This window comes from Haliotis rubra, unplaced genomic scaffold, assembly GCF_003918875.1.
Source record: "Haliotis rubra isolate DU_JTF1 unplaced genomic scaffold, ASM391887v1 Scf869, whole genome shotgun sequence".
Lineage (NCBI taxonomy): Eukaryota > Metazoa > Mollusca > Gastropoda > Lepetellida > Haliotidae > Haliotis > Haliotis rubra.
The window spans coordinates 37,554-65,533 of record NW_025767600.1 but is presented as its reverse complement, the minus strand read 5'-3'; the positions used below and the strand labels follow the sequence as shown (position 1 = coordinate 65,533).

The following is a 27,980-nucleotide window of genomic DNA, read 5'->3' as shown; positions in this document are numbered from 1 at the left end:
AGAAAAATATGAATAAGTAATAAACTATAAATAAACCCAGTCTCATTGTTTATTGAGACAATTCAAATGAGCATTTCAATACTGATTGAACAGTTTACTTAGTCCAGCTAGCACTAAGTCGGAGTTTTCAACCTGGAACTGAACACAATATTTGTTTTAGCAAGGCATTGTCTTATGCAGAGCCAGAAATAGCTATCAGCTGTGCATATATTTCCCTACGAACTACCGGTGATTTAGTTAAAACGTACCCAATAATGGAACAAGATGAATTCTGATGCAATGATCAGAAAACTACAGTATCTGAAAATATTATTTTACCAAGAGGAATATATTCTATATGCAAAGAACACGTAGTATTATGAGAAAGTGAAACAACAGGATTAACTTGCATAATTCAATATGGATTTGTTGACACTCTATTTCCGATGACTGATCATGATGAAAAGATGAGCGAAAGTTTAGTGATCGGCATACCTATGAGATCGGCTTACCTATGAGATCGACTTACCTATGAGATCGGCATACCTATGAGTTCGGCATACCTATGAGATCGACTTACCTATGAGATCGGCATACTTATGAGATCGACTTACCTATGAGATCGGCATACCTATGAGATATGAGATCGGCATACCTATGAGATCGGCTTACCTATGAGAGATCGGCATACCTATGAGATCGGCATACCTATGAGATCGGCATACCTATGAGATCGGCTTACCTATGAGATTGGCATTCATACCTATGAGATCGGCTTACCTATGAGATCGGCATACCTATGAGTACCTATGAGATCGAGAGATCGGCATACCTATGAGATCGGCATACCTATGAGATCGGCATACCTATGAGATCAGCATACCTATGAGATCGGCATACCTATGGGATCGGCATACCTATGAGATCAGCTTACCTATGAGATCGGCATACCTATGAGATCGGCTTACCTATGAGATTGGCCTACCTATGAGATCGGCTTATCTACGGTAACATATGGTAATGTTTTGTTTATTTGCTAGTAGAGCACACAAAAGTTATTTATGATATCTGCTATACTGTTTCACCCAAACTGAATAGAGACTTGAATTAGTCTTCGCTTGTAAACAGTTACCTCCCGCTGTGTGATGACTCGATTCACAACATATCCTTCTTCCTGGCGAACAATGAACGTCTTCCTGTCTAATGGGCAATTCTCCAGCTGAAATGATAACACAGTTACAGTATATGTGTGCAGTCCAAGACATCTGTCTTTTGCCGCTGTACTTTTCTCACTTTATCATGGTCTTTGCTGGACAATCAGTAAGGCTGTAACGATTCACTCGCATATTCGGTGAATCGAACCGTAGCCCTTCATAAATTCAATTTGTTATTCGTGGTCACCAGAACCGAATATTAACTAATATTTACAAATTTTTTAAGGGAGCACGTTTCACTTGAACCCTTGTGTACTTTTGGAAAGTGAGATATGCAAGAATGGAAAATGTACTAGCCTTGCAGTAGCGCAAGTCATGTTAGTTTGCCTAGGTCACACATGGTACTGTCAACTAAAACTATTACATACTAAATTTGAGTCTCATGAGATCACTGGTTATTACTGTGACAAATTAACACTGTCAACATGGGCGTTCCGTATTGTACATCAATCACTTAACCACAATATTGTATTCGTGAATAATTATTCGTATTCATTACCCAATATTCATGATATGTATCATTTTCGCCACATAGTGTATTCGTTGCAGCCCTAACAATCAGTTACTGTTTTTAACATCAGATTTCCTCTATTTGTTAAACTGAAAAAAAAAATGAAATTTTTAGAGTAAAATTAATATTTTTATACTTATCCTGACTCATGCTTATTTGCTTGTCTTCTTCTTCTGGCGAACCTAGTGGAACACGTATATCTCCCAATTGAAGTTCCCTTCAATAAAAGAAATCACTCATTAGTACTCACCATGAGTTACCTCCCTTTCCCCAAGGCGCGGGAACGAGGGCGCCACCCAAGCCCATGTGCTCCACTCTCTCCTTTTTTGTTTTGAGCCCAACACTTTATTTTTCTCGAGAAATCCAAAGTGCTAAGTGGGGAGGACGGGAGGGCTTACCTCATGAGTCAGGATAAGTATAAAATATTAATTTTACTCTAAAAATTTCATATTTTTTCTTATCCTGACTCATGCTTATTTGCTTGTAGAATCCTACGGATAGGTGGTGGGATTATATATACTTTGGATTTTACTAATTAGTGATTTGAACTGAGATAATTGTAATAACCCTATGGGAACTTCATGAAGGCACTGAACTGAATTCCTGCTGTATATTAACAGCTGCCTCTTAAGAAGGTTATTACAATTTACTGAATATAATAAAAGTATATAGAACATTAATTAAAGCTAAAGCTATTAATGTGAAGTATAAACTGTAGATAGTTTATAAGTATACTTTTATAAGAACCAAAGTAATAAACTTACAATATGTATATATATAAGCTATAACATAATTGTGCTTAAGGTATAAAGATAACTTAAGCTGTATAATAGTAACCAACTACTGAGAGTTTGTTAACTAATACATGTTATGAAATGAACATATGACTGAGCTTAAAGATAGAACTTAAGCTGAACATATATATAATAGTAGAACTTCGTAAGAGTTGTAGGTATATGTGTATAATGATATAAAATCATAGTACTGAGCTTAAGATAAAATTTTAACTTAAGCAAATATATATAGATAGCACGTAGCTATTAGTACTGTTATCAGATAAGTATAAAATCATCAAGATAGACTTATTTTCTCCGTGGAACTGTCAACTGTTGAGCGAGGACCATGGGACCGAAATGGTGGATACCTGAGACGTCCTTGGTGGTGATATTTCTCAGATAATGGTTGGCAAACACCATATCGGATCTCCAAAAACATCCCTCCATAATGGTATTTAATGAACAATTTCCATGTAAAGCTAAAGTAGAAGCTAGTGCTCTAATTTCGTGGGGATTAGCAGCACTTGGAGGGTCCAGTCCAGCTGCCTTGTAGGCTCTTAGTATGACAGTTCGGATCCAGATAGAAATAGTAGTGCGCGACACTTCTGTCTGTGAAGCGGTAGATATAGGGATAAACAATCTTTTGAATTTCCCTCTACTTTGCTTGGATCTTTGGAGATATATTTTCAGTGCACGTACTGGGCAAAGTGATAAGTCCATCGTATCATGTGGTCCAAGAATGGATGAGAGAGCTGGGACATGGAACAACCTGTCTGGTTGACCTGGTAGTTGATTTTTCGCAATAAAATCCCATCGAAGTCCCAGATGAGCGATGTTATGAATATCATCAAACCGTGTTCTCTCGTAATCCAAAGCGTGAATTTCAGACATCCTGGCTGCAGTGGCTAACGCTAGCAGGAATAAGGTTTTGTGGGTCAATGATTCAAATGACGCAGATAACAATGGCTCGTAAGCCTCACTTGTGAGGTGTTGAAGTACAACATTCAGATCCCAGGCTGGCGCTTGAAACTTCCGTTTCTGGTCTTCCAATCGAAAGGCACGTAATAAGGCGAGTAACTCTGGTGTTTTAGTCAACTTGACGCCCATCCTCATAGTAATGACTGAACTTATGGCTGCAAGATAAGTGGATAGTGTAGATCCTTTCAGATTCTTAGTTTGGCTTAGGAAACACAAGAATTCTGCCACTTGAGGATGTGTAGCAAATCTGGCTGAAAATCCTTTCTTAGCAGCATAATTGACAAAACTGCGCCACTTGTCATCGTACAAGTTACGAGTAGAGTTACGTAGTGCAAGCGTGACCGCCTTCGCCGCTCTGGTGGAATAACCTCTCTTATTCAAACATGCTTTGATACAGTCCACACGTGAAGTTGGTATGCTTCTGGTGTTTTGTGCACTTGTTTGGTGTGCAGATGTATCAGTAGATTGGAGCGCAGTGGGAGCTGAAGTAGTGGTTTTCCGATTCCTAGTATGAGGTCTGGAAACCACGTTCTCGCTGGCCAGTAAGGCGAGACCAAAATCAGATCGAGGCTCTTCGTTTGACTGATTTTTAGCAAGACTTGTGGGATCAACGCAGGAGGCGGGAAAGCGTACGCGTTTAGTCCCTCCCACGATATGCTTAGTGCATCCGTTGCCCAACCTAGTGGATCTGGCACTGGCGATACGAAAGTTGTCAGTTGATTGTTGAATCGTTCGGCAAATAGGTCTATGAGAGGAGATCCTATTTCCATGATTATCTGATTGAATATCTCTGTGTGGAGCATCCATTCTGTCGGCGACGGCTGGTGCGGCCGAGAGAGAGCGTCTGCTAACACATTTTTTGCTCCTGGAATGTGGCAGGCTTTGATATGAATGTTTAGACTGTCGACTAATTCGAACAGTCTGAAACATCGGGTGAGTAGATTCAGTGATCTTGTTGACCCTTGTTTGTTCACATAAAACGCCACTGTTGAGTTGTCTGTGTGAATCATTAACTGGGCGTTCTGTAACAGGTTGCTCCAGTGACTTATGGCGTTTATGACTGCTTGCATCTCTAGCAGATTTATGTGACATAAGCTCTTTGAATGCTCCATAGGCCTGGCTGCTGTCCTGCCGGTAAGGTGGGCTCCCCAGCCTATTAGTGACGCCAGTCCGCGTAGAGTGTATATCCGATTCGGCTCTACTAAGGAGACGCCCTCACGCAGACATTCAATCTCTTGGTCCACCAGAGTAGATGTGGTTTGACATAATCTGGTAGACTGAATGGTAGAGGGTCCTCGAGATGAGCAATGATGAGGACTTGTAATGGGCCTTAATTGAAGCCTGCCTCTGAGTGTCAAGTCTTGAGCTGATGTGAGTAGTCCCAGTAGACTCTGCCACTGTCGTAGTGGTAACGGAGAGAGTAGGGCTTGGGGAATCAGTTGTTGTATTTTGATCCATCTGTCCTCCGGGACTACCAAACGATTCTGGGCTGTAAGGAATCGTATACCTAGAAACTGCAGATCCTGCGTGGGCTCTAGGTCCGACTTGAGTAGATTTACTAACCAGCCTAACTGTGTTAGTAGCTTGATTGTAAATTCCAGCTGTAGTCTGAGACGCTGTGGATCTGGATCCACCTGTATACCGTCGTCTAGGTAAAATGCACTCCGCAGGCCTTGACGATGTAGGTATGAGACAATAGGCTTGGTTACTCTTGTGAATACCCAAGGGGCCGAAGTGATTCCGAAGGGAAGTACTTTCCATTGGTAGTGTATGCCGTCTAGCATAAACCTCAGATATTTCCTTGACCTGGGATGAATCGGAATGTGTAGGTATGCATCCTGCAGATCTATACTTACCATGTAATCTAGTGGACGAATTAGCTGACGGAGTTGAGGTAAATGTATCATGCGAAACGTTGAAGGTGCTCATGTTGTAAATGAGGCGATACTTCTCTTTGGAATTCTTTTTCGGCACTAGGAAAACTGGGGAGTAGAAGCCTGGTGTGATGTTTTGCTGCTCGAGAACTTCTAAGGCCTGTTTGTTTAGTAGAGACTGAACTGTTTCTCTTAACATCGGTAATAGTGCCAGCTGAACGTTGAACCCTGGTGGGTCGACTGTTAACGGTGACTTGGCCTTGAGTTGTAGACGATATCCGTACTGAAGGATGTTGGATACATACGGATCTTGAAGTATTCCCCAGTTTTCCCAGTGTAGTTGCAGACGTCCACCCACTTGAGAAGGTTGTACTGGGACGACTGGGGGGTGGAAGACTCCAGTCGTTCCGAACCTGACTTTCATCGTTTAAATCCACGGGCACCTCTGGATGATCTGCCTCTAGCTGATCCTCCTCTGAACTTGTTGTATGGGCGACGAAAAGAATTCTTGGGATTATTAACGGCCGCTAATTTCTTATCCCGGGCCCTCTGTAGCCCTGAAAACTTAGACTTACCCGAGTACCTCTGTGCTGATTGTTTAAAGGCGTTGGCTAACGTATCCATAGATTTAATCATGAGAACTTCTCTAGAATCTTTAGATACTTCCTTGGAAACCTTGTTAATGTTGCCACCAAACAGTAACGGTGAAGACCATGGAGCTGTGTACAGAGGCTCTGTGAATTGTTTATTCCAAGAGCAGGAGGCTAGTAACCCTTGCCGACGTGTCATGGTAGTGATTTCAGTAAGAGCTGAAAGATGGTCTGTAAGGAATTGTTGATCTTTTTTCTGCATAAGTAGTGCTGAGTAAATCATCCTACTCTCCTCATCTGTAGAGTTCTTGAACTTGGTGATGAGAGTTTCGTTAATAGTCCTAGACCTATTAAGTCCGAAAAACATCCTCCTGGAAATGGTATCTAACTGGGCCATCTTGCGATCATCAATCCATAAGTTCTGGACTTGGAATCACTGATAAGTTGAAAGTTCTCATCAATCTCCTGAGTCTTGAAAAAGGGCTCCATATTATGTCCATAAAAATTCTTGGCATTGAAGAATGGTAAATGGGTAGGTAGGTTTTTAGTAGATTTGGCGCGTAAGTAGTATCCAGATTAGCAGGAACGGCTGCGATAGGATCCATAGGAGGCACGGTGATATAATCTACATCATCATCTTTCATGAGGTAAGTTTGGGCTGTATCCTCGTTCTTAGAGGGAGAGGCCAGTTGTAATTCGTTTACCATCCAATATCTTATCTCAGCTTCTGAGAAAACAATACCATCATCCTCCTCTGATGGATGGTTGTATGTCGGAGTACTAGATCTGTAAGAAGATCTATGTGAGGACTGAGGAGAACGGACTGAAGAGTGGCTAGTGTATGTAGACCTTGGAGAAGACATCCTTCGCGGAGACTATGATCTACGTGAACGGTGATGGTTTCGCAGACGTTGTGGACTTCTCGAACGTTGAGGGCTACGCGGACGTCTTCTAGGCGATGTAGAACCACTTAGCCTTCGCGTCCTACGCGAATGTATGGATTCAGTGTCCGATCTGACATATGAGCGCTTGCTTCGCGGACTCCCTTCGTGCATGACAAGGTGCGTGCTCGGCGAAGCGCTCCTTCTCCGCGAAGCCTCTTGCAATAGGTGCGGCTCTAGCTCCTTCCCGGAGGCGGCCTGGGATACCTTATGCAAAGAGCTCACTCCGGGCAGGGTTGCCCTTCGCGGAGGCGCGTCTATGGGCTCAGAGGCCCTACGCGTTGAAGAGGGATGTCTCTCTGCAGAGGTGACGGGACCCTCAGATAAAATTTCTGGTGATAGAGTTGGCATCTCCTGTTGTGTGTTCATCTGCGCTGAGGTGAAAGTCGCAGAAACGGGCCGTTTCTTGTGACGAACTTCTGGAATGATAATAGGAATATCATCATCATATAATGCTAATTCTGTAACTGGTAAGATATCAGAGGCAAAATTATTAGATTTTGTTGACTTCCCTTTAGATGAAGGTGTAGATCTTGGTGTACGCAAAGTACGAGATGATATGGATGGTTTCCTCGACTTGGACTGAGAAGACGGCAGCTCTTGAGATGCAGGTCGCTTCTTGGATATAGCGGACTGCGTCCCACGCTTATCCTCCGAGGGAAACTCAGGCATGCCACCAGCCGGTGGCGTGTCCTCAATCAACAGTTGACATGAAACATTAATATGCGATCTATTAGCAATGTTTGAATTCTGTTTACGTGATTTATCTGCCTTCCGTCTGTAAACGGAACATAATATTTGTCAAAGGCAGAGATAGGTAAATTGATACAAAATTTACAACGAGAATCAAAGGAACATGGAGTAATGCAACTAGGGCATTTTAAATGTGGATCGGTATCAGAATAACGTAGTTTACATTCTGTGCAAATTTTAGCCTACTGAACAAACACGACGAATCGTGAATAAAACAGCAGAAACACAATTAATAATTAATGCAAATTGAATAATTATACTAGTACTACCTCTATACTAACGTATAAGAGGAACTTAACTAAATATAATTAAGGATATAGTGTGTTGGGAGACACAGGTGCTCTCACGTCCAGCTCACTGGGCGAAGAAGGAGAGAGTGAAGCACATGGGCTTGGGTGGCGCCCTCGTTCCCGCGCTTGGGGAAAGGGAGGTAACTCGTGGTGAGTACTAATGAGTGATTTCTTTTATTCAAGGGAACTTCAATTGGGAGATATACGTGTTCCACTAGGTTCGCCAGAAGAAGAAGACAAGCAAATAAGCATGAGTCAGGATAAGAAAAAATAAAAAAATTGTGGAATCTCTTATCAATAGGTCAATAAGGGACCGTTCATAATTTATGGCCAGGTGTGTGTGTGTGTGTGTGTGTGTGTGTGTGTGTGTGTGTGTGTGTGTGTGTGTGTGTGTGTGTGTGTGTGTGTGTGTGTGTGTGTGTGTGTGTGTGTGTGTGTGTGTGTGTGTGTGTGTGTGTGTGTGTGTGTGTGTGTGTGTGTGTGTGTGTGTGTGTGTGTGTGTGTGTGTGTGTGTGTGTGTGTGTGTGTGTGTGTGTGTGTGTGTGTGTGTGTGTGTGTGTGTGTGTGTGTGTGTGTGTGTGTGTGTGTGTGTGTGTGTGTGTGTGTGTGTGTGTGTGTGTGTGTGTGTGTGTGTGTGTGTGTGTGTGTGTGTGTGTGTGTGTGTGTGTGTGTGTGTGTGTGTGTGTGTGTGTGTGTGTGTGTGTGTGTGTGTGTGTGTGTGTGTGTGTGTGTGTGTGTGTGTGTGTGTGTGTGTGTGTGTGTGTGTGTGTGTGTGTGTGTGTGTGTGTGTGTGTGTGTGTGTGTGTGTGTGTGTGTGTGTGTGTGTGTGTGTGTGTGTGTGTGTGTGTGTGTGTGTGTGTGTGTGTGTGTGGTGATGATGTTTATGGAGAAGCATGTACAATGTGAATGACCCCCAAAAATGTATGTACAAGGTAAGTGACACCCCCTGCATGCCATGTACAAAATCAATGACCCCCCTCTCCCTTCCAATATTTTGTAAGCATAATGTTAAAATATTTGTATGTACAAAGTTGCTGACCCCCTAGAAACATGTACAAAATTGATACACCCCCTATCTCCCCAGAACAAAATGGGTGAAACCACACACACACACACACCCACACACCACACACACACACAAATAACAGATTCACTTTGAAGTTCTTTAAAAAGTAATCTAATTATATCTTGACATGTTGCATTGTTGTATGGTGTTTTTATCTTAGTGTTTACACATGTTTTTGACCATATATTGGACTCATGTATTTTACAATAGCTAGCCTTAATTGGACATCGGTGCCAACTTATTTAGGCAGCAAAATGTCCAAATCATAAATATGTAATATTGATTATATAATTGATATTTTATACTTACCCTGACTCATATGTTATTGCTTTATCTCCCTTTCTTCCTAGGCACAGTGGAAACCTCTGTCCTACTGTTTCCTAATGAACAGTTTAAAAATAGCTCACCCCAAATCAGCCTCTCCAGCTTCCCCCATGAACAACAGGCTGCAAGTCACTCTCTCCATTATAATGCCCAAGTTATCTTGACGAAAGCCAAATAGTGGAGAGTGGGACGGCTTGGAGGGCCCTTAGACTGGGAACACTCCTCAATCCTCTACTGCTGCCAAAGGTGGGGGACCACCTTCTTTCCCAAAAAAAGAAGTCAATCATAAGATTTTGCGGATTTTAAGACTCGCAAGGAATTAGATTCCCACTTATCTTGGGTCTTTCCATGTGTTAAGAATAGAGTGTAAACTGAATTGTATCATTCAAGCACTGCTTTATGTTGTAAAGCAGGGGAACATGGACGCTCTGTCGGTGGTTATGGAACAGTAACCTGACGTCTACGATTATGGTGAGTAGTTATCTCCCGCCTGGAACTGTCAACATAAGGATAGGTGCTGGGTATCTTCAGGCCCGAGTATGGATGACAATGCTGGGAAGTGGAACTGTCTAACAGTCTGCCCTGGGAGCTGGTTATTCCCAATGAAGTCCCATCTAAGTCCTAGATGGACTGCCGCATGATCACCTGTGTCAAATCTGGTTTGGCTAAAGTTAATGGCATTTAATTCAGGCATACTGGCGGCCGTGGCAAGTGCTAGGAGGAACAACATCTTTCGAGTGAGCAACTCAAAGTCGGCTTGATGCAGGGGTTCGTAGGCATCGCTCGTGAGGTGTTGAAGGACTATGTTTAAGTCCCATGCTGGTGCTTCAAACTTCTGCTGGTCTTCAAGTCTGAAGGATCTTAGCAGAGCGATGAGTTCTGAAGCTTTGGTAAGCTTCATTCCTGTATTCATCATGTGGACTGAACTGATAGCAATCAGGTACGTAGCCAGTGTTGAGCCTTTAAGGTGTCTGGAACTTCTCAGATGACATAAATATTCAGCCACTTGAGGATCACTTGATGATCAGAAAGCAGTTTGTCGGGCAAATATGGCTCATCGTAGAGCAGTTATCGTGCTATAGTGCAATCATTGTCTTGCTGTCTTTTATAATGCCGTCTGGCTTGCACTTCACTGCAGAGTGTAGTAAACCTGTTTAGGTTGATGCACCATTTCCTTTCCTTTCACAGACGATCTCTGTTTGTTCAGGGACGGCCCCGATTCTATACTACTAGATGTATTACAATGATGTTGATGAATCCCATGAAGATCATCATTCATCTCACTGTCGGAGCTATGTCTGTTGTTGAGCTTCCCCGAGAATTGTTGGCAAGTGATATGCAAAACAGGTCTGCGCATGGGCATTGTATTCTGTCGAAACATAGTCCAAACTTCGTACACACGACTCCTTCTTCTTCTTCTTTTTTACAAAAAGAAAAAAATTACAGTAAAACTGTATAGTAGTCAGCGTGGTCGTCTATTGAGTTCTCAAGAACTAATGGTGTACCTCCAGTCAACTCCCTGCAGAATGTATGACGTCATCGGTGTATGTTCAGGTTGACCTCTATGGTATCTGGTATACCTCTATGGTATGGCTGAATGAGTTTGCACGTATGATTTCCCCGTAATCTTCAAACACCACTTCAGATAATGCCAAGGGAGTTTCATAAGCAGATATACCCAGAAGAATGCTGTTAAGCAGGGATCTTCTGTTAACTGTTGCATAGAGATTCTGTATCTGCACACAGAACACATTTTCATATGTGAACACCGCTCTGACAAAGTCAGAAATTACGAATAAAATAGCCGCAGATTAACAAATATAACCCATGGTTATGAAGTTAAAAGGATATAAGATGTGTATACAAGCAAACATTTTGAAATACTGGCCGAAATAACAGAGCGGTAGCTTGTATAAGGACGAGAGGAAATCCATCCAACCGTCCGGAAGGGCGAAAATGGAGAGAGTGACAAGCAGCTGACTGTCACGTGGGTCCCTGGGGTTGACGCACAGAGAGGCCCAAATGGGGTGAGCTATTTTCGACTGTTCATTTTGGAACAACAGGACAGAGGTTTCCACTGTACCTCGGCAGAAAAGGGAGATTTAGCTGTAAAGTATGAGTCAGGATAAAGAAAAATAACAGCATTTCACCAGTGACTCAACCCTGTGTTTAGATAACTGGTACCGACCTTGACATATTCATGATGCTGCTGTTCGATGGTTTCGAGTTGCTTGGTGACATAGCAAGTGATGGATGTGCCACATGGCACTCCATCTATGGCTCCATGGCTGTTGGCATGTATGAGGAACAGCTCCTGGGACTTGTACTTGGTGGGCTCTACTGTCACCGTGAACTCTCCCAGCTCCTTCCCTGTGTCCGACACGGTCACCAGGTTATCGTCAAAAAGCAGGTACTGGAAATCTGTTTCCCCATCTCAACACAAAACACATCAGCCATATTAGCTTATTATACTCATGAAACATTAACTGAAAATATATTTCTAACTTTTACTTACAAACAGATGAGTCAAAATATTATTTTAATTGGATACATTTTTTATTTATACTCATCCTGCCTCAATATTATGGATGTCAACTTCATATTTATTGTATACACAACGTTTCTGGACTATTCCTTGACTCTTTGTCAGGGTTGATTGATTGATTCACCTGACAAAGGGGCAAGGAATAGCCCAGAAACATGTATAAGAAGAAGTTGACATCCATAATATTTTGTCAACTTCTATATAGCGAGGATTGCACACAGTCATGAGGTTCTAGCCAGGACTGAGGACTGCACAAAGTCATGAGGCTATAGCGAGGACTGCACAAAGTCATGAGGCTATAGCCAGGATTGCACAAAGTCATGAGGCTATAGCGAGGACTACACAAAGTCATGAGGCTATAGCCAGGACTGAGGACTGCACAAAGTCATGAGGCTATAGCAAGGACTGCACAAAGTCATGAGGCTATAGCAAGGATTGCACAAAGTCATGAGGCTATAGCGAGGACTGCACAAAGTTATGAGGCTATAGCGAGGATTGCACACAGTCATGAGGCTATAGCGAGGATTGCACACAGTCATGAGGCAATAGAAAGGATTGCACAAAGTCATGAGGCTATAGCCAGGATTGCACAAAGTCATGAGGCTATAGCCAGGATTGCACAAAGTCATGAGGTTATAGCCAGGACTGAGGACTGCACAAAGTCATGAGGCTATAGCGAGGATTGCACACAGTCATGAGGCTATAGCCAGGATTGCACAAAGTCATGAGGCTATAGCTAGGATTGCACAAAGTCATGAGGCTATAGCCAGGATTGCACAAAGTCATGAGGCAATAGCCAGGATTGCACAAAGTCATGAGGCTATAGCCAGGATTGCACAAAGTCATGAGGCTATAGCCAGGATTGCACAAATTCATGAGGCTATAGCCAGGATTGCACAAAGTCATGAGGCTATAGCCAGGATTGCATAAAGTCATGAGGCTATAGCCAGGATTGCACAAAGTCATGAGGCTATAGCCAGGATTGCACAAAGTCATGAGGCTATAGCGAGGGCTGCACAAAGTCCTGAGGTTATAGCCAGGACTGAGGACTGCACAAAGTCATGAGGCTATAGCGAAGATTGCACAAAGTCAAGAGGCTATAGCCAGGATTGCACAAAGTCATGAGGCTATAGCCAGGACTGAGGACTGCACAAAGTCATGAGGTTATAGCCAGGACTGAGGACTGCACAAAGTCAAGATTGCACAAAGTCATGAGGCTAAAGCGAGGATTGCACAAAGTCATGAGGCTATAGTGAGGACTGCACAAAGTCATGAGGCTATAGCTAGGACTGCACAAAGTCATGAGGCTATAGTGAGGACTGCACAAAGTCATGAGGCTATAGCTAGGACTGCACAAAGTCATGAGGTTCTAGCCACGACTGAGGACTGCACAAAGTCATGAGGCTATAGCGAGGACTACACAAAGTCATGAGGCTATAGCCAGGACTGAGGACTGCACAAAGTCATGAGGCTATAGCAAGGACTGCACAAAGTCATGAGGCTATAGCAAGGATTGCACAAAGTCATGAGGCTATAGCGAGGACTGCACAAAGTTATGAGGCTATAGCGAGGATTGCACACAGTCATGAGGCTATAGCGAGGATTGCACACAGTCATGAGGCTATAGAAAGGATTGCACAAAGTCATGAGGCTATAGCCAGGATTGCACAAAGTCATGAGGCTATAGCCAGGATTGCACAAAGTCATGAGGTTATAGCCAGGACTGAGGACTGCACAAAGTCATGAGGCTATAGCGAGGATTGCACACAGTCATGAGGCTATAGCCAGGATTGCACAAAGTCATGAGGCTATAGCTAGGATTGCACAAAGTCATGAGGCTATAGCCAGGATTGCACAAAGTCATGAGGCAATAGCCAGGATTGCACAAAGTCATGAGGCTATAGCCAGGATTGCACAAAGTCATGAGGCTATAGCCAGGATTGCACAAATTCATGAGGCTATAGCCAGGATTGCACAAAGTCATGAGGCTATAGCGAGGACTACACAAAGTCATGAGGCTATAGCCAGGACTGAGGACTGCACAAAGTCATGAGGCTATAGCAAGGACTGCACAAAGTCATGAGGCTATAGCAAGGATTGCACAAAGTCATGAGGCTATAGCGAGGACTGCACAAAGTTATGAGGCTATAGCGAGGATTGCACACAGTCATGAGGCTATAGCGAGGATTGCACACAGTCATGAGGCAATAGAAAGGATTGCACAAAGTCATGAGGCTATAGCCAGGATTGCACAAAGTCATGAGGCTATAGCCAGGATTGCACAAAGTCATGAGGTTATAGCCAGGACTGAGGACTGCACAAAGTCATGAGGCTATAGCGAGGATTGCACACAGTCATGAGGCTATAGCCAGGATTGCACAAAGTCATGAGGCTATAGCTAGGATTGCACAAAGTCATGAGGCTATAGCCAGGATTGCACAAAGTCATGAGGCAATAGCCAGGATTGCACAAAGTCATGAGGCTATAGCCAGGATTGCACAAAGTCATGAGGCTATAGCCAGGATTGCACAAATTCATGAGGCTATAGCCAGGATTGCACAAAGTCATGAGGCTATAGCCAGGATTGCATAAAGTCATGAGGCTATAGCCAGGATTGCACAAAGTCATGAGGCTATAGCCAGGATTGCACAAAGTCATGAGGCTATAGCTTAGGCTGCACAAAGTCCTGAGGTTATAGCCAGGACTGAGGACTGCACAAAGTCATGAGGCTATAGCGAAGATTGCACAAAGTCAAGAGGCTATAGCCAGGATTGCACAAAGTCATGAGGCTATAGCCAGGACTGAGGACTGCACAAAGTCATGAGGTTATAGCCAGGACTGAGGACTGCACAAAGTCAAGATTGCACAAAGTCATGAGGCTAAAGCGAGGATTGCACAAAGTCATGAGGCTATAGTGAGGACTGCACAAAGTCATGAGGCTATAGCTAGGACTGCACAAAGTCATGAGGCTATAGTGAGGACTGCACAAAGTCATGAGGCTATAGCTAGGACTGCACAAAGTCATGAGGTTCTAGCCAGGACTGAGGACTGCACAAAGTCATGAGGCTATAGCGAGGACTACACAAAGTCATGAGGCTATAGCCAGGACTGAGGACTGCACAAAGTCATGAGGCTATAGCAAGGACTGCACAAAGTCATGAGGCTATAGCAAGGATTGCACAAAGTCATGAGGCTATAGCGAGGACTGCACAAAGTTATGAGGAGGCTATAGCGAGGATTGCACACAGTCATGAGGCTATAGCGAGGATTGCACACAGTCATGAGGCTATAGAAAGGATTGCACAAAGTCATGAGGCTATAGCCAGGATTGCACAAAGTCATGAGGCTATAGCCAGGATTGCACAAAGTCATGAGGTTATAGCCAGGACTGAGGACTGCACAAAGTCATGAGGCTATAGCCAGGATTGCACACAGTCATGAGGCTATAGCCAGGATTGCACAAAGTCATGAGGCTATAGCTAGGATTGCACAAAGTCATGAGGCTATAGCCAGGATTGCACAAAGTCATGAGGCAATAGCCAGGATTGCACAAAGTCATGAGGCTATAGCCAGGATTGCACAAAGTCATGAGGCTATAGCCAGGATTGCACAAATTCATGAGGCTATAGCCAGGATTGCACAAAGTCATGAGGCTATAGCCAGGATTGCATAAAGTCATGAGGCTATAGCCAGGATTGCACAAAGTCATGAGGCTATAGCCAGGATTGCACAAAGTCATGAGGCTATAACGAGGGCTGCACAAAGTCCTGAGGTTATAGCCAGGACTGAGGACTGCACAAAGTCATGAGGCTATAGCGAAGATTGCACAAAGTCAAGAGGCTATAGCCAGGATTGCACAAAGTCATGAGGCTATAGCCAGGACTGAGGACTGCACAAAGTCATGAGGTTATAGCCAGGACTGAGGACTGCACAAAGTCAAGATTGCACAAAGTCATGAGGCTAAAGCGAGGATTGCACAAAGTCATGAGGCTATAGCGAGGACTGCACAAAGTCATGAGGCTATAGCCAGGATTGCACAAAGTCATGAGGCTATAGCCAGGGCTGCACAAAGTCATGAGGCTATAGCCAGGACCTGGGACTGCACAAAGTCATGAGGCTATAGTGAGGACTGCACAAAGTCATGAGGCTATAGCGAGAACTGCACAAAGTCATGAGGCTATAGCCAGGATTGCACAAAGTCATGAGGCTATAGTGAGGACTGCACAAAGTCATGAGGCTATAGCTAGGACTGCACAAAGTCATGAGGCTATAGTGAGGACTGCACAAAGTCATGAGGCTATAGCTAGGACTGCACAAAGTCATGAGGCTATAGCCAGGACTGAGGGCTGCACAAAGTCATGAGGCTATAGCCAGGACTGAGGGCTGCACAAAGTCATGAGGCTATAGCCAGGACTGAGGGCTGCACAAAGTCATGAGGCTATAGCCAGGACTGAGGGCTGCACAAAGTCATGAGGCTATAGCCAGGACTGGGGGCTGCACAAAGTCATGAGGCTATAGCCAGGACTGCACAAAGTCATAAGGCTATAGCCAGGATTGCACAAAGTCATGAGGCTATAGCTAGGACTGCACAAAGTCATGAGGCTATAGAGAGGACTGCACAAAGTCATGAGGCTATAGCAAGGACCCAGGATTGCACAAAGTCATGAGGCTATAGCTAGGACTGCACAAAGTCATGAGGCTATAGCTAGGACTGCACAAAGTCATGAGGCTATAGGGATAGTCTGTGGTGGATTGTCTCAATGTTAGGTGGCTTCACATTTCCAGTGACAACGAAACATCATTTCAGCAATGTTGAGACATTATCACAACATATTTAAGTTGCCTATCACCCATACATATAGGTGGTGATAGAAATTAACTTTATTTTCAGACTGGCCGAAAGGGGCAGTAGACATACTTCTTGGCCCAAGCTGTTTTCTACTGGCCCGTTAAAAAAAAAAAACCCGATGTAGTAACAAACTCATCTTTATATTAACACCAGTCAACCAGAAGCTTTTACTGCCCAGAGACTGAGGTCATAGATGAAGCCTATATTTATCATGGAAAATATGAGCTTGTAAAATGTTATTACTACTATACTGAGTCAAAAAAGAAACTTCACATTCTTTCTTCAGGGCACTATAAAAGAACAAGAGATGGTAAGATGGTTAAATTGTTATTATTTCATTGCTAAGAGGTGTGATGTACTCGATACACTGACAGTGCCATAATCAGTTCCATTAGGCTACACTGCCGTTCCAAAACATGGGTATACAGAATGTCAAGTCACAAGAATAAAAATGCGAAATTTCTCAGTTCAATATCGTGTATGGCCGCCCCGCGCATTCACCACTGCCAAACACTGTCTCCTTGGGGATTCTGCGCCATTGCTCTTGCAAGGCAGCGCCAAGTTCCTGCAAATTCTGAGGTTGGTTCCTAAGACCACGAAGCCTTCTCCCAAGTGCATCCCAAACGTGCTCTATTGGATTAAGGTCAGGGGACCTCGATGGCCAGTCCATGACGTTGATTCCAGCGTTTTGAAGGAAATTTCCTGTCAACATCGCAGTATGCGGCCGAGCATTATCATGCTGGAACTGTAGACCTGGGCCATGAGCCGCCATGAAAGGAACGAGTTCAGGGGTGAGCACCTGGTCTCAGTAAGCAGCAGCTGTGAGGTTTCCACGGATGACCAGAAGTCGGGAACGGTTGCTCCCACAGAAAGCACCCCACACCATGGAACTTCCGCCCCCGAATCTGTCGACTTCCTGTACACAACATTGGGCATACCGTTCACGACGTCGTCTCCAGACTCTATGCCTGCCGTCGCGAATCTGAGGGTAAACCTGGATTCATCGCTAAAGACGACTCGATTCCAGTCTCTCTGGGTCCATCAGAGGTGACGTTGGGCCCACAGCAGACGAATGGTCTGTGAGGACAGTCGACCTCTAAACATCTCAGCTCTGGTTCGTGTAGCCGGCAGAAATCTGTCACGTAGGTGACGTAGGCCGATTTGACGGTCTTCTGCTCGTGACGTCACACGTGGACGACCCGACCTTGGGCGATTAGAAGTGGTGCCAGTTTGTTGTAGACGACCTCGCAAGTCATACACAGTACGACGGCTGCATCCCATTGCTCTTGCGATGTCAATAACTGATCTTCCCGCTTGCAACATGCCAACAGCAAATTCACATTGCACATTTGACAATCGTGGCATTTCAAGTACCGTTAGAACTGTGGTTTAAAAGTGTTTTTTCAATTCTTGAGGCCAATGCAAACACGTGCATATGAAGAAATCTTCGATGCGAAGACTTAAGCTGGTTTTATAGTGCTAGCCCACTGAGATACCATGCCGCAGTGAAGCATGAACACCCCACTCAGACACATTATACAGATCCGAGCCGACCAGTCCTTGTTGTACCCAGTAATGCCGAGAGCCAGGCAGGGACCAACAAGTACCATATTTTAACATCTTTTGGTATGACACGGTCGGGGATCGAACCTGCGGCCTTCCGCTCTCCGGGCGGACGCTCTAACCACTATGCCACGGAGGCGGTCTACACCAAGACAGGACAGATAGATACAGGTGAACCAGCTTCGGCACAGGTTCCACACTGCAGTGACCACTGCTCATACCATTACAGTACGTTGGTGTATGTGTCAGTCTGACTGTAACATATGCACCCCTAACACAATCAGGAACCGTTACTTCATTCTGGAAAATGACTATGTCATCCCGACACAACGTCGCAAAAACTCCAAAGGTGGTGCCAAAATCATGTCCCCGATATGCTCAATCCTGAGTCATGGAGAGTTATCGCTTCGGGGTTGCGTCTGTGATGATTTGGTGCTGTTCTGCTGTCTACTTCCAATCTTAATATCCACCTATTAAAGCTTACATGGAAATATTTCATTGTTGTTATATTTTCATTTTTAGAACGATTTTTAACAATGCAGTTTCTTTTTGTGGCTAGTATGGTTGACAAAACATGGCAGTGCTTGAAATTTAGGGGTCCTGTGACCTTTGCTCCTATACCCTGTAGTGTTTCAAATTTGTTTCAATCTAGGGATCATGTACACCTTTTCCCTTCAATATTTGGGCTGTGATACAACAGCTGTGAAACAACTGCTTTAGACCTACATTCAAAATCATAGAAAACTAGAAAGTTTTTTTACTCATAAAAAGACATTGCTCCACCCTCCCCTTTTTGATACATCAATACATGTTGTTGCTATCAACATATTTGCAAATCTGAAATCAATATCAGCCAATAAATGACAGTACAGTTTCTGATAGATTGTACTGTGAAGGTTCTTGTACCCATAATGGCCAGTCAGTAGCTTTACGCTTAGTAGAGACCCTTAAGAATTTCTACATTCTTTCCATGGAAACATAAAACATTAAAATAAATTATTTGTTTTTAAAATATGAAAAGGAAATAGTTAAACTTGCGGCCATTGCACATGTTTGTAACCTGGTACAGTAACCTGGTACTAAATCTTAACATTGTCAAATATGATGCAACATACCTATACTTTGCAGAAACTCAAGTCCATTAGCACTCGCCTTTGGGACCACTCCAGCATCAACTGAACCTGGAACCTCTGATGCCACACCATTGGGATTACTGCAACAGAGGTGAATGAACACAGTCACTGATATATCAGTCCAGAACTAGACACCAATATCACTTGAACATGTTGAATCATATACCTGTACCCTAATCCGTGAACACTGTTCAATCACGAACTTGAACAAAGACATAACACACATGGAGACTGTACATGGACATAACACACATGGAGACTGTACATGGACATAACACACATGGATATACACACATGGAACCTGTGCATGGAGACAGTACCTGGATACACACACATGGAACCTGTGCATGGAGACAGTACCTGGATACACACACATGGAACCTGTGCATGGAGACAGTACCTGGATACACACACATGGAACCTGTGCATGGACATGGAACCTGTGCATGGAGACAGTACCTGGATACACTGGATACACACACATGGATACACACACATGGATATAACACACATGGACATATACACATGGAACCTGTACATGGATATACACACATGGACAAAACACACATGGAACCTGTACATTGACATAACACACATGGAACCTGTACATGGACATAGCAAACATGAAGACTGTATTTCTACATAACACACATGGAGACCATACATGGACATAACACATAACAAGGGTCGTAGTAATCTGTTGACGAAAATGTTATCAGCTGCCCTCTGACACATCACACGCTCTCTCAAAATAATGCAAGAAAGACGATCACTGAAAACAAGAGAATACCAAATTTGCCCCAGTTCAGGTGACATTGGGGAAGTTGGCTTTTATCCTGTCTGGCTTGGATTTATTCCACTTTGCTATCACGGTTTAAATAACACCCAAATTCAAGTAAACCAATCCTTTAAAAATAATACCTGAATATTTCATTTCTGTGAAAAGAATTCATGAAAGTTTATGGTTTGATTCACTGAATAAGTGAATGAATTGTAACAAACCTAGAGATGATGAGGGTTAGGGTTAGGGTTTTTAGTATTCCAAGCATGTTATCCCACGTTATTTCTTAACATAATGATCATCATGGAAAGTTTTTATGAGAAAGTAATCATCTGACACAAGAGCGCAAATACCTACATACTATACTAATACTGTGTTTTGCTGGACATTTTCTTGATCTTATCAAATGTTGATATACTTTTCACCATATCAGAAAACTATATATAAGAAAAATGTTAAATCTACACCAAGTTTGGAGTTTTGAATGATAATAATATAGTGTCCAAGACATTAAATCTATCTGAAACCCTGTGACAGAGTGACAGTGTCACCGTCATCCATCTACCCTACCAATTACTTACATCAGCTTTGAGAAGAACCATATGTCAATCAAACGTCATTAAATATCATTCTGAGAAAAACAGTTACCTGTTGACTGTATCGGCGCTCATTGTTTACTTTAAAATGCAGGCAAAGCACGCTGACTAACGGCAATACACAAAAGAATCGTCACAAAATAAAAGAATATTTGACAGAACAACTTCACGTCAAAGCACTCAACATGGCGGTCGTCACTATGGAAATCTGAACTTCCGTCATTCAAAGGGAGGTAATCAGACTAAATAGTTGTTGGGGAACCGCTATAGAAAAGAACCTGCAGGATTTTGAAGGGATATTTTCTTTTTGAAACTGAAATTTGTTTAAACATCATCCCTTTATGAGAGAGAACATTTTGAAATATTGTTCACGTATTGTGATTGCAAACTGTGACATGCAGGTTTTAACACCTGCATAATACGAATACATAATGGAAGCGGTCAAAGGTAACACGTTATATTTGATCAATGGTAGTAAAAACTTTCTCGGTAAAGTTCCGATGGTAGGTACCGATGAGCCCCTAGCTCCCCAGAACAAAATGGGTGAACCCCCCTCTCTAAAATCATCACCCCCTCCCCCTAGCCATATAATATGAACGGTCCCTAACCCACTCAGTCCCCGCGGCTTCCTCTTTGCAATCTCCACTTTGCCAGCTTCTCTAGTCACATAGGAATGTGGACGTTTGATTTGTTCCCGTCATAAATACACCAATAAAAAAAAGTTACTAACCAAGATGAATGATGGAGTGACGTGCTTGCTGTTGGTACGCCTTTCGGTTTTCTGTCCACCACGACCAGGATACTATCAGGGTTATACCTCACTACCCTACAGCTAGTGTACTGATAAGACTAGTAGGATACTTTAGGAACAACTTTTCTATTTTATTATGATGCGACGTTTCGGTATAGCTTCTTATACTGTCAAGCAAGAGCAAAGTAATACAGCACAGAACCGACTTATATGCATGTAACAGGGATTAACAACAACAATGGAATAGGTAATGATGCAGTAACTGTAGGAGGAAGCCGTGCAACTGTGGAGGATTGACTATGGTTTTACGCCTTTTTTAGCAATATTCCAGCAATATCACGGCGGGGGACACCAGAAATGGGCTTCACAAATTGTACCCATGTGGGGAATCGAACCCGGGAATTCGGCTTGAGGAGCGAACGCTCTAACCACTAGGCTACCCCACCGCCCCAACTGTGGAGGAGGCAGGACAAGATATACATAGCAGATAGGAAAAATTAGCAATGGTGGCTGGAGTGCTCTGGTCTCTTGTTTTCTTCAGTTCATTGTAGGCCGATGAAATGAGGTATCCTTGGTCACTGTTAATTGAGGACATGTGTCTGTGGATTTGAACTGCTTCTGCCAATTTTCTTTTGGTGACGTCATGCTGTTTTTTTAAATAATATTTCAACATTATTCCATTTGATGTTGTGATTGGGATAGTTGATTATGTGTTCTGAGATAGCATCAATAAAACAATCAGACCGTAAATCAGCTAAGTGTTCTTACATTCTGAGATGTATTGGAGGTTTCACCTACGTAGCCTAGGAACCAAGCTGGACCACCTTCCTGGGGATCGAGGGGACTAACATGACTCCCCAAGCAGGAGGTATGCAATCACTGTGGTCACCAGTGGGTGTGTGCAGGGCTAACTAATATTAAAAGAACCCAAAATAGGATCTAACAATTAAAACACTAGTCGATGTTAACTACTTTGATTTAGACAAACTCATGTGCCACTGACTGGATTAAGCCACTTTACTTTGACCACAGACGTGTTGAAACAGACATTTCGAGGCTTGGCCACAGACGTGTTGAAAGAGACATTTCGAGGCTTGACCACAGACGTGTTGAAAGACATATTTCGAGGCTTGACCAACTGTTTCACATGGAGACAAGACCTGTCTGGTGTGCGTGAAGTTAAATAGAGAAAGGCGGAGTAACCAAATGTTCTAGAGAGGGTAGGGCAAAACCCCAACCTGACAAAATCCCTGAGGACAAAATGTCTGCACACTGCGGACAAAATCTCAACAGTGTGAAAAATGACATACAAGTTATTTTGAAATAGATATTTTTATTTTTCCTCATAAATAAGTAGCACTGGCCATAAACACAAACACTAATAACATGATTCAACGCAGTCTCCTAGCATGATTCAACGCAGTCTCCTAGCATGATTCAACGCAATCTCATAACATGATTCAACGCAATCTCATAACATGATTCAACGCAATCTCATAACATGATTCAACGCAGTCTCCTAGCATGATTCAACGCAGTCTCCTAGCATGATTCAACGCAATCTCATAACATGATTCAACGCAGTCTCCTAGCATGATTCAACGCAGTCTCCTAGCATGATTCAACGCAATCTCATAACATGATTCAACGCAATCTCATAACATGATTCAACGCAGTCTCATAACATGATTCAACGCAGTCTCCTAGCATGATTCAACGCAGTCTCCTAGCATGATTCAACGCAATCTCATAACATGATTCAACGCAATCTCATAACATGATTCAACGCAGTCTCATAACATGATTCAACGCAATCTCATAACATGATTCAACGCAGTCTCATAACATGATTCAACGCAATCTCATAGCATGATTCAACGCAATCTCATAACATGATTCAACGCAGTCTCCTAGCATGATTCAACGCAATCTCCTAACATGATTCAACGCAATCTCATAACATGATTCAACGCAGTCTCATAACATGATTCAACGCAGTCTCATAACATGATTCAACGCAGTCTCATAGCATGATTCAACGCAGTCTCCTAGCATGATTCAACGCAATCTCATAACATGATTCAACGCAATCTCATAACATGATTCAACGCAGTCTCATAACATGATTCAACGCAATTTCATAGCATGATTCAACGCAATCTCATAACATGATTCAACGCAATCTCATAACATGATTCAACGCAATCTCTTAGCATGATTCAACGCAATCTTATAACATGATTCAACGCAGTCTCCTAACATGATTCAACGCAGTCTCCTAACATGATTCAACGCAATCTCATAACATGATTCAACGCAGTCTCATAACATGATTCAACGCAATTTCATAGCATGATTCAACGCAATCTCATAGCATGATTCAACGCAGTCTCCTAGCATGATTCAACGCAATCTCCTAACATGATTCAACGCAATCTCATAGCATGATTCAACGCAATCTCATAACATGATTCAACGCAGTCTCATAACATGATTCAACGCAGTCTCCTAGCATGATTCAACGCAATCTCCTAACATGATTCAACGCAGTCTCCTAGCATGATTCAACGCAATCTCATAACATGATTCAACGCAATCTCATAACATGATTCAACGCAGTCTCATAACATGATTCAACGCAATTTCATAGCATGATTCAACGCAATCTCATAACATGATTCAACGCAATCTCATAACATGATTCAACGCAATCTCTTAGCATGATTCAACGCAATCTTATAACATGATTCAACGCAGTCTCATAACATGATTCAACGCAGTCTCCTAACATGATTCAACGCAATCTCATAACATGATTCAACGCAGTCTCATAACATGATTCAACGCAATTTCATAGCATGATTCAACGCAATCTCATAGCATGATTCAACGCAGTCTCCTAGCATGATTCAACGCAATCTCCTAACATGATTCAACGCAATCTCATAGCATGATTCAACGCAATCTCATAACATGATTCAACGCAGTCTCATAACATGATTCAACGCAATTTCATAGCATGATTCAACGCAATCTCATAACATGATTCAACGCAGTCTCATAACATGATTCAACGCAATCTCATAGCATGATTCAACGCATTCTCATAACATGATTCAACGCAATCTCTTAGCATGATTCAACGCAATCTCATAACATGATTCAACGCAATCTCATAACATGATTCAACGCAATCTCTTAGCATGATTCGACGAAGTCTCATAACATGATTCAACGCAATCTCATAACATGATTCAACGCAATCTGATGTTGTGGCCAATGCCAGACAGACAGTTTGGAATGTCTTTTCGGTCAATGCACAGATTCTGGAGGCACTTAGCTGTTTTGATTCGGAATTTCATCTGCCTCTTGGATCGTCTCTCCTCCCTGGAATGGAGATCATTGTCTCGACAATTGCAACATCCCTCCGGAATCCCACGCTGATGGATGATTATGGCCGATTAAATGCCTCTGGCCTCTGTTACGAAATTGGAATGCTTATCAACTTATCTGTATGGCCTCTGTCATGAAAACATGATAATTAACTTACCTCACTGGGTTCTGGGTTCTATTTAAATGGGATTTTGTCCCATGTTGGTCATTTTGGTGTGGGATTTTGTCCAAAGAAATTTTGTCCTATGGGATTTTGTCCGTCCCCTGTTCTACAGCAGTGTAAACGAAGGTGACTCCCATCTGTATCATACACATTTCCCGCTCGCGACCGTTTAGGTGTCAGTGTGAGTGGCTGACAGGCCGTCAGTGTCATACCCTGGCTGCACGTGTAGTTCTGGTAGCCCGGTCCACACGTGGTTTTCGTGCCGTTTGAACGATGTGTTTTGTTTTGATTCAGTTTGAACTTGTGTTTTCACATCGTTGCAGTTTCATTTTATAAGTGGTAAAGTTTCTTTGGGGCTTCAGTTTAGCTCCCAGGGACCTTACAGGGGCGGATACAGGAATTTCGTTTGGGGTGCACCCCAATCCTCGGAACCATGGGCATAAAACATGTAGTACATTTGGAACACTCTTGCAACCCCCCTCTGGATCCGCGCATGCCTTACCAATACATGTCATATAACCCGTGATAAGATCCACTGATTAGATTGGCCAAATTTGAGAGAAAAAAACTCATAAACGTCCGGTGATAGTTTTTAATGTGAAACATCATAACTGGCCCAATTTACAATTTTATAGTTACCACGTCGAACCCTGTCATTGGTGCATAAAGGCACATCTGATATTGTGGGGCATGACTTCACTGAAAATATAAACCTCTGAACTGAATTGGTTAATTATAAATCGTTACACGTGTATCTAACGTGTGCACGTGATTGTACGAGCTGACAGTAGTAGATCGTGTTCTAATAGCTGTCTGCTCGCCCTAGACAATGTTCAACATTCACACGGAGGAAACAGTATCTAACGTGTGCACGTGATTGTACGAGCTGACAGTAGTAGATCGTGTTCTAATAGCTGTCTGCTCGCCCTAGACAATGTTCAACATTCACACGGAGGAAACAGTATCTAACGTGTGCACGTGATTGTACGAGCTGAACGTTCATGCACACCACTTGACCCAACAGTACTATATAGATCGTGTTCTAATAGCTGTCTGCTCGCCCTAGACAATGTTCAACATTCACACGGAGGAAACAGTATCTAACGTGTGCACGTGATTGTACGAGCTGACAGTAGTAGATCGTGTTCTAATAGCTGTCTGCTCGCCCTAGACAATGTTCAACATTCACACGGAGGAAACAGTATCTAACGTGTGCACGTGATTGTACGAGCTGACAGTAGTGGATCATGTTCTAATAGCTGTCTGCTCGCCCTAGACAATGTTCAACATTCACACGGAGGAAACAGTATCTAACGTGTGCACGTGATTGTACGAGCTGACAGTAGTAGATCATGTTCTAATAGCTGTCTGCTCGCCCTAGACAATGTTCAACATTCACACGGAGGAAACAGTATCTAACGTGTGCACGTGATTGTACGAGCTGACAGTAGTAGATCATGTTCTGCTCGCCCTAGACAATGTTCAACATTCACACGGAGGAAACAGTATCTAACGTGTGCACGTGATTGTACGAGCTGACAGTAGTAGATCATGTTCTAATAGCTGTCTGCTCGCCCTAGACAATGTTCAACATTCACACGGAGGAAACAGTATCTAACGTGTGCACGTGATTGTACGAGCTGACAGTAGTAGATCATGTTCTAATAGCTGTCTGCTCGCCCTAGACAATGTTCAACATTCACACGGAGGAAACAGTATCTAACGTGTGCACGTGATTGTACGAGCTGACAGTAGTAGATCGTGTTCTAATAGCTGTCTGCTCGCCCTAGACAATGTTCAACATTCACACGGAGGAAACAGTATCTAACGTGTGCACGTGATTGTACGAGCTGACAGTAGTAGATCGTGTTCTAATAGCTGTCTGCTCGCCCTAGACAATGTTCAACATTCACACGGAGGAAACAGTATCTAACGTGTGCACGTGATTGTACGAGCTGACAGTAGTAGATCGTGTTCTAATAGCTGTCTGCTCGCCCTAGACAATGTTCAACATTCACACGGAGGAAACAGTATCTAACGTGTGCACGTGATTGTACGAGCTGACAGTAGTAGATCGTGTTCTAATAGCTGTCTGCTCGCCCTAGACAATGTTCAACATTCACACGGAGGAAACAGTATCTAACGTGTGCACGTGATTGTACGAGCTGACAGTAGTAGATCGTGTTCTAATAGCTGTCTGCTCGCCCTAGACAATGTTCAACATTCACACGGAGGAAACAGTATCTAACGTGTGCACGTGATTGTACGAGCTGACAGTAGTAGATCGTGTTCTAATAGCTGTCTGCTCGCCCTAGACAATGTTCAACATTCACACGGAGGAAACAGTATCTAACGTGTGCACGTGATTGTACGAGCTGACAGTAGTAGATCGTGTTCTAATAGCTGTCTGCTCGCCCTAGACAATGTTCAACATTCACACGGAGGAAACAGTATCTAACGTGTGCACGTGATTGTACGAGCTGACAGTAGTAGATCGTGTTCTAATAGCTGTCTGCTCGCCCCCTAGACAATGTTCAACATTCACACGGAGGAAACAGTATCTAACGTGTGCACGTGATTGTACGAGCTGACAGTAGTAGATCGTGTTCTAATAGCTGTCTGCTCGCCCTAGACAATGTTCAACATTCACACGGAGGAAACAGTATCTAACGTGCACGGATTGTACGAGCTGACAGTAGTAGATCATGTTCTAATAGCTGTCTGCTCGCCCTAGACAATGTTCAACATTCACACGGAGGAAACAGTATCTAACGTGTGCACGTGATTGTACGAGCTGACAGTAGTAGATCATGTTCTGCTCGCCCTAGACAATGTTCAACATTCACACGGAGGAAACAGTATCTAACGTGTGCATCGGATTGCACGAGCTGACAGTAGTAGATCGTGTTC

At 43.2% G+C, this 27,980-nt stretch overlaps 1 protein-coding gene and 2 long non-coding RNA genes across 4 annotated transcripts in view; 1 reads left to right on the top strand and 2 right to left on the bottom strand.

The window, feature by feature from the left end:
- The window catches only part of LOC124263133 (ciliogenesis-associated TTC17-interacting protein-like), a 34,164-nt gene extending 13,198 nt beyond the window's left edge, over positions 1-20,966 (bottom strand). For both annotated transcript variants that reach the window (XR_006894775.1, XM_046697693.1), the window contains exons 1-4: positions 20,816-20,966; positions 19,369-19,466; positions 11,485-11,729; positions 1,112-1,198 (exon numbers count right to left, since the gene is read on the bottom strand). Coding sequence is in view for 1 of the 2 variants with exons in the window: in XM_046697693.1 (XP_046553649.1) it covers positions 1,112-1,198; positions 11,485-11,729; positions 19,369-19,466; positions 20,816-20,838 (453 nt within the window). In the remaining variant the exon portion in view is untranslated. The remainder of the gene's footprint in view (positions 1-1,111; positions 1,199-11,484; positions 11,730-19,368; positions 19,467-20,815) is intronic.
- LOC124263134 lies at positions 12,778-14,985 on the top strand. Its single transcript, XR_006894776.1, has 3 exons — positions 12,778-13,004; positions 14,533-14,666; positions 14,937-14,985. It is a non-coding gene; the product is annotated as an uncharacterized LOC124263134 (long non-coding RNA).
- A 3,900-nt stretch (positions 20,967-24,866) lies between the features above and the next one.
- Positions 24,867-25,288, bottom strand: LOC124263135. Its single transcript, XR_006894777.1, has 2 exons — positions 25,065-25,288; positions 24,867-24,901 (listed from the first exon to the last, which is right to left on the bottom strand). It is a non-coding gene; the product is annotated as an uncharacterized LOC124263135 (long non-coding RNA).
- Between the last annotated feature and the right edge of the window lie 2,692 nt (positions 25,289-27,980).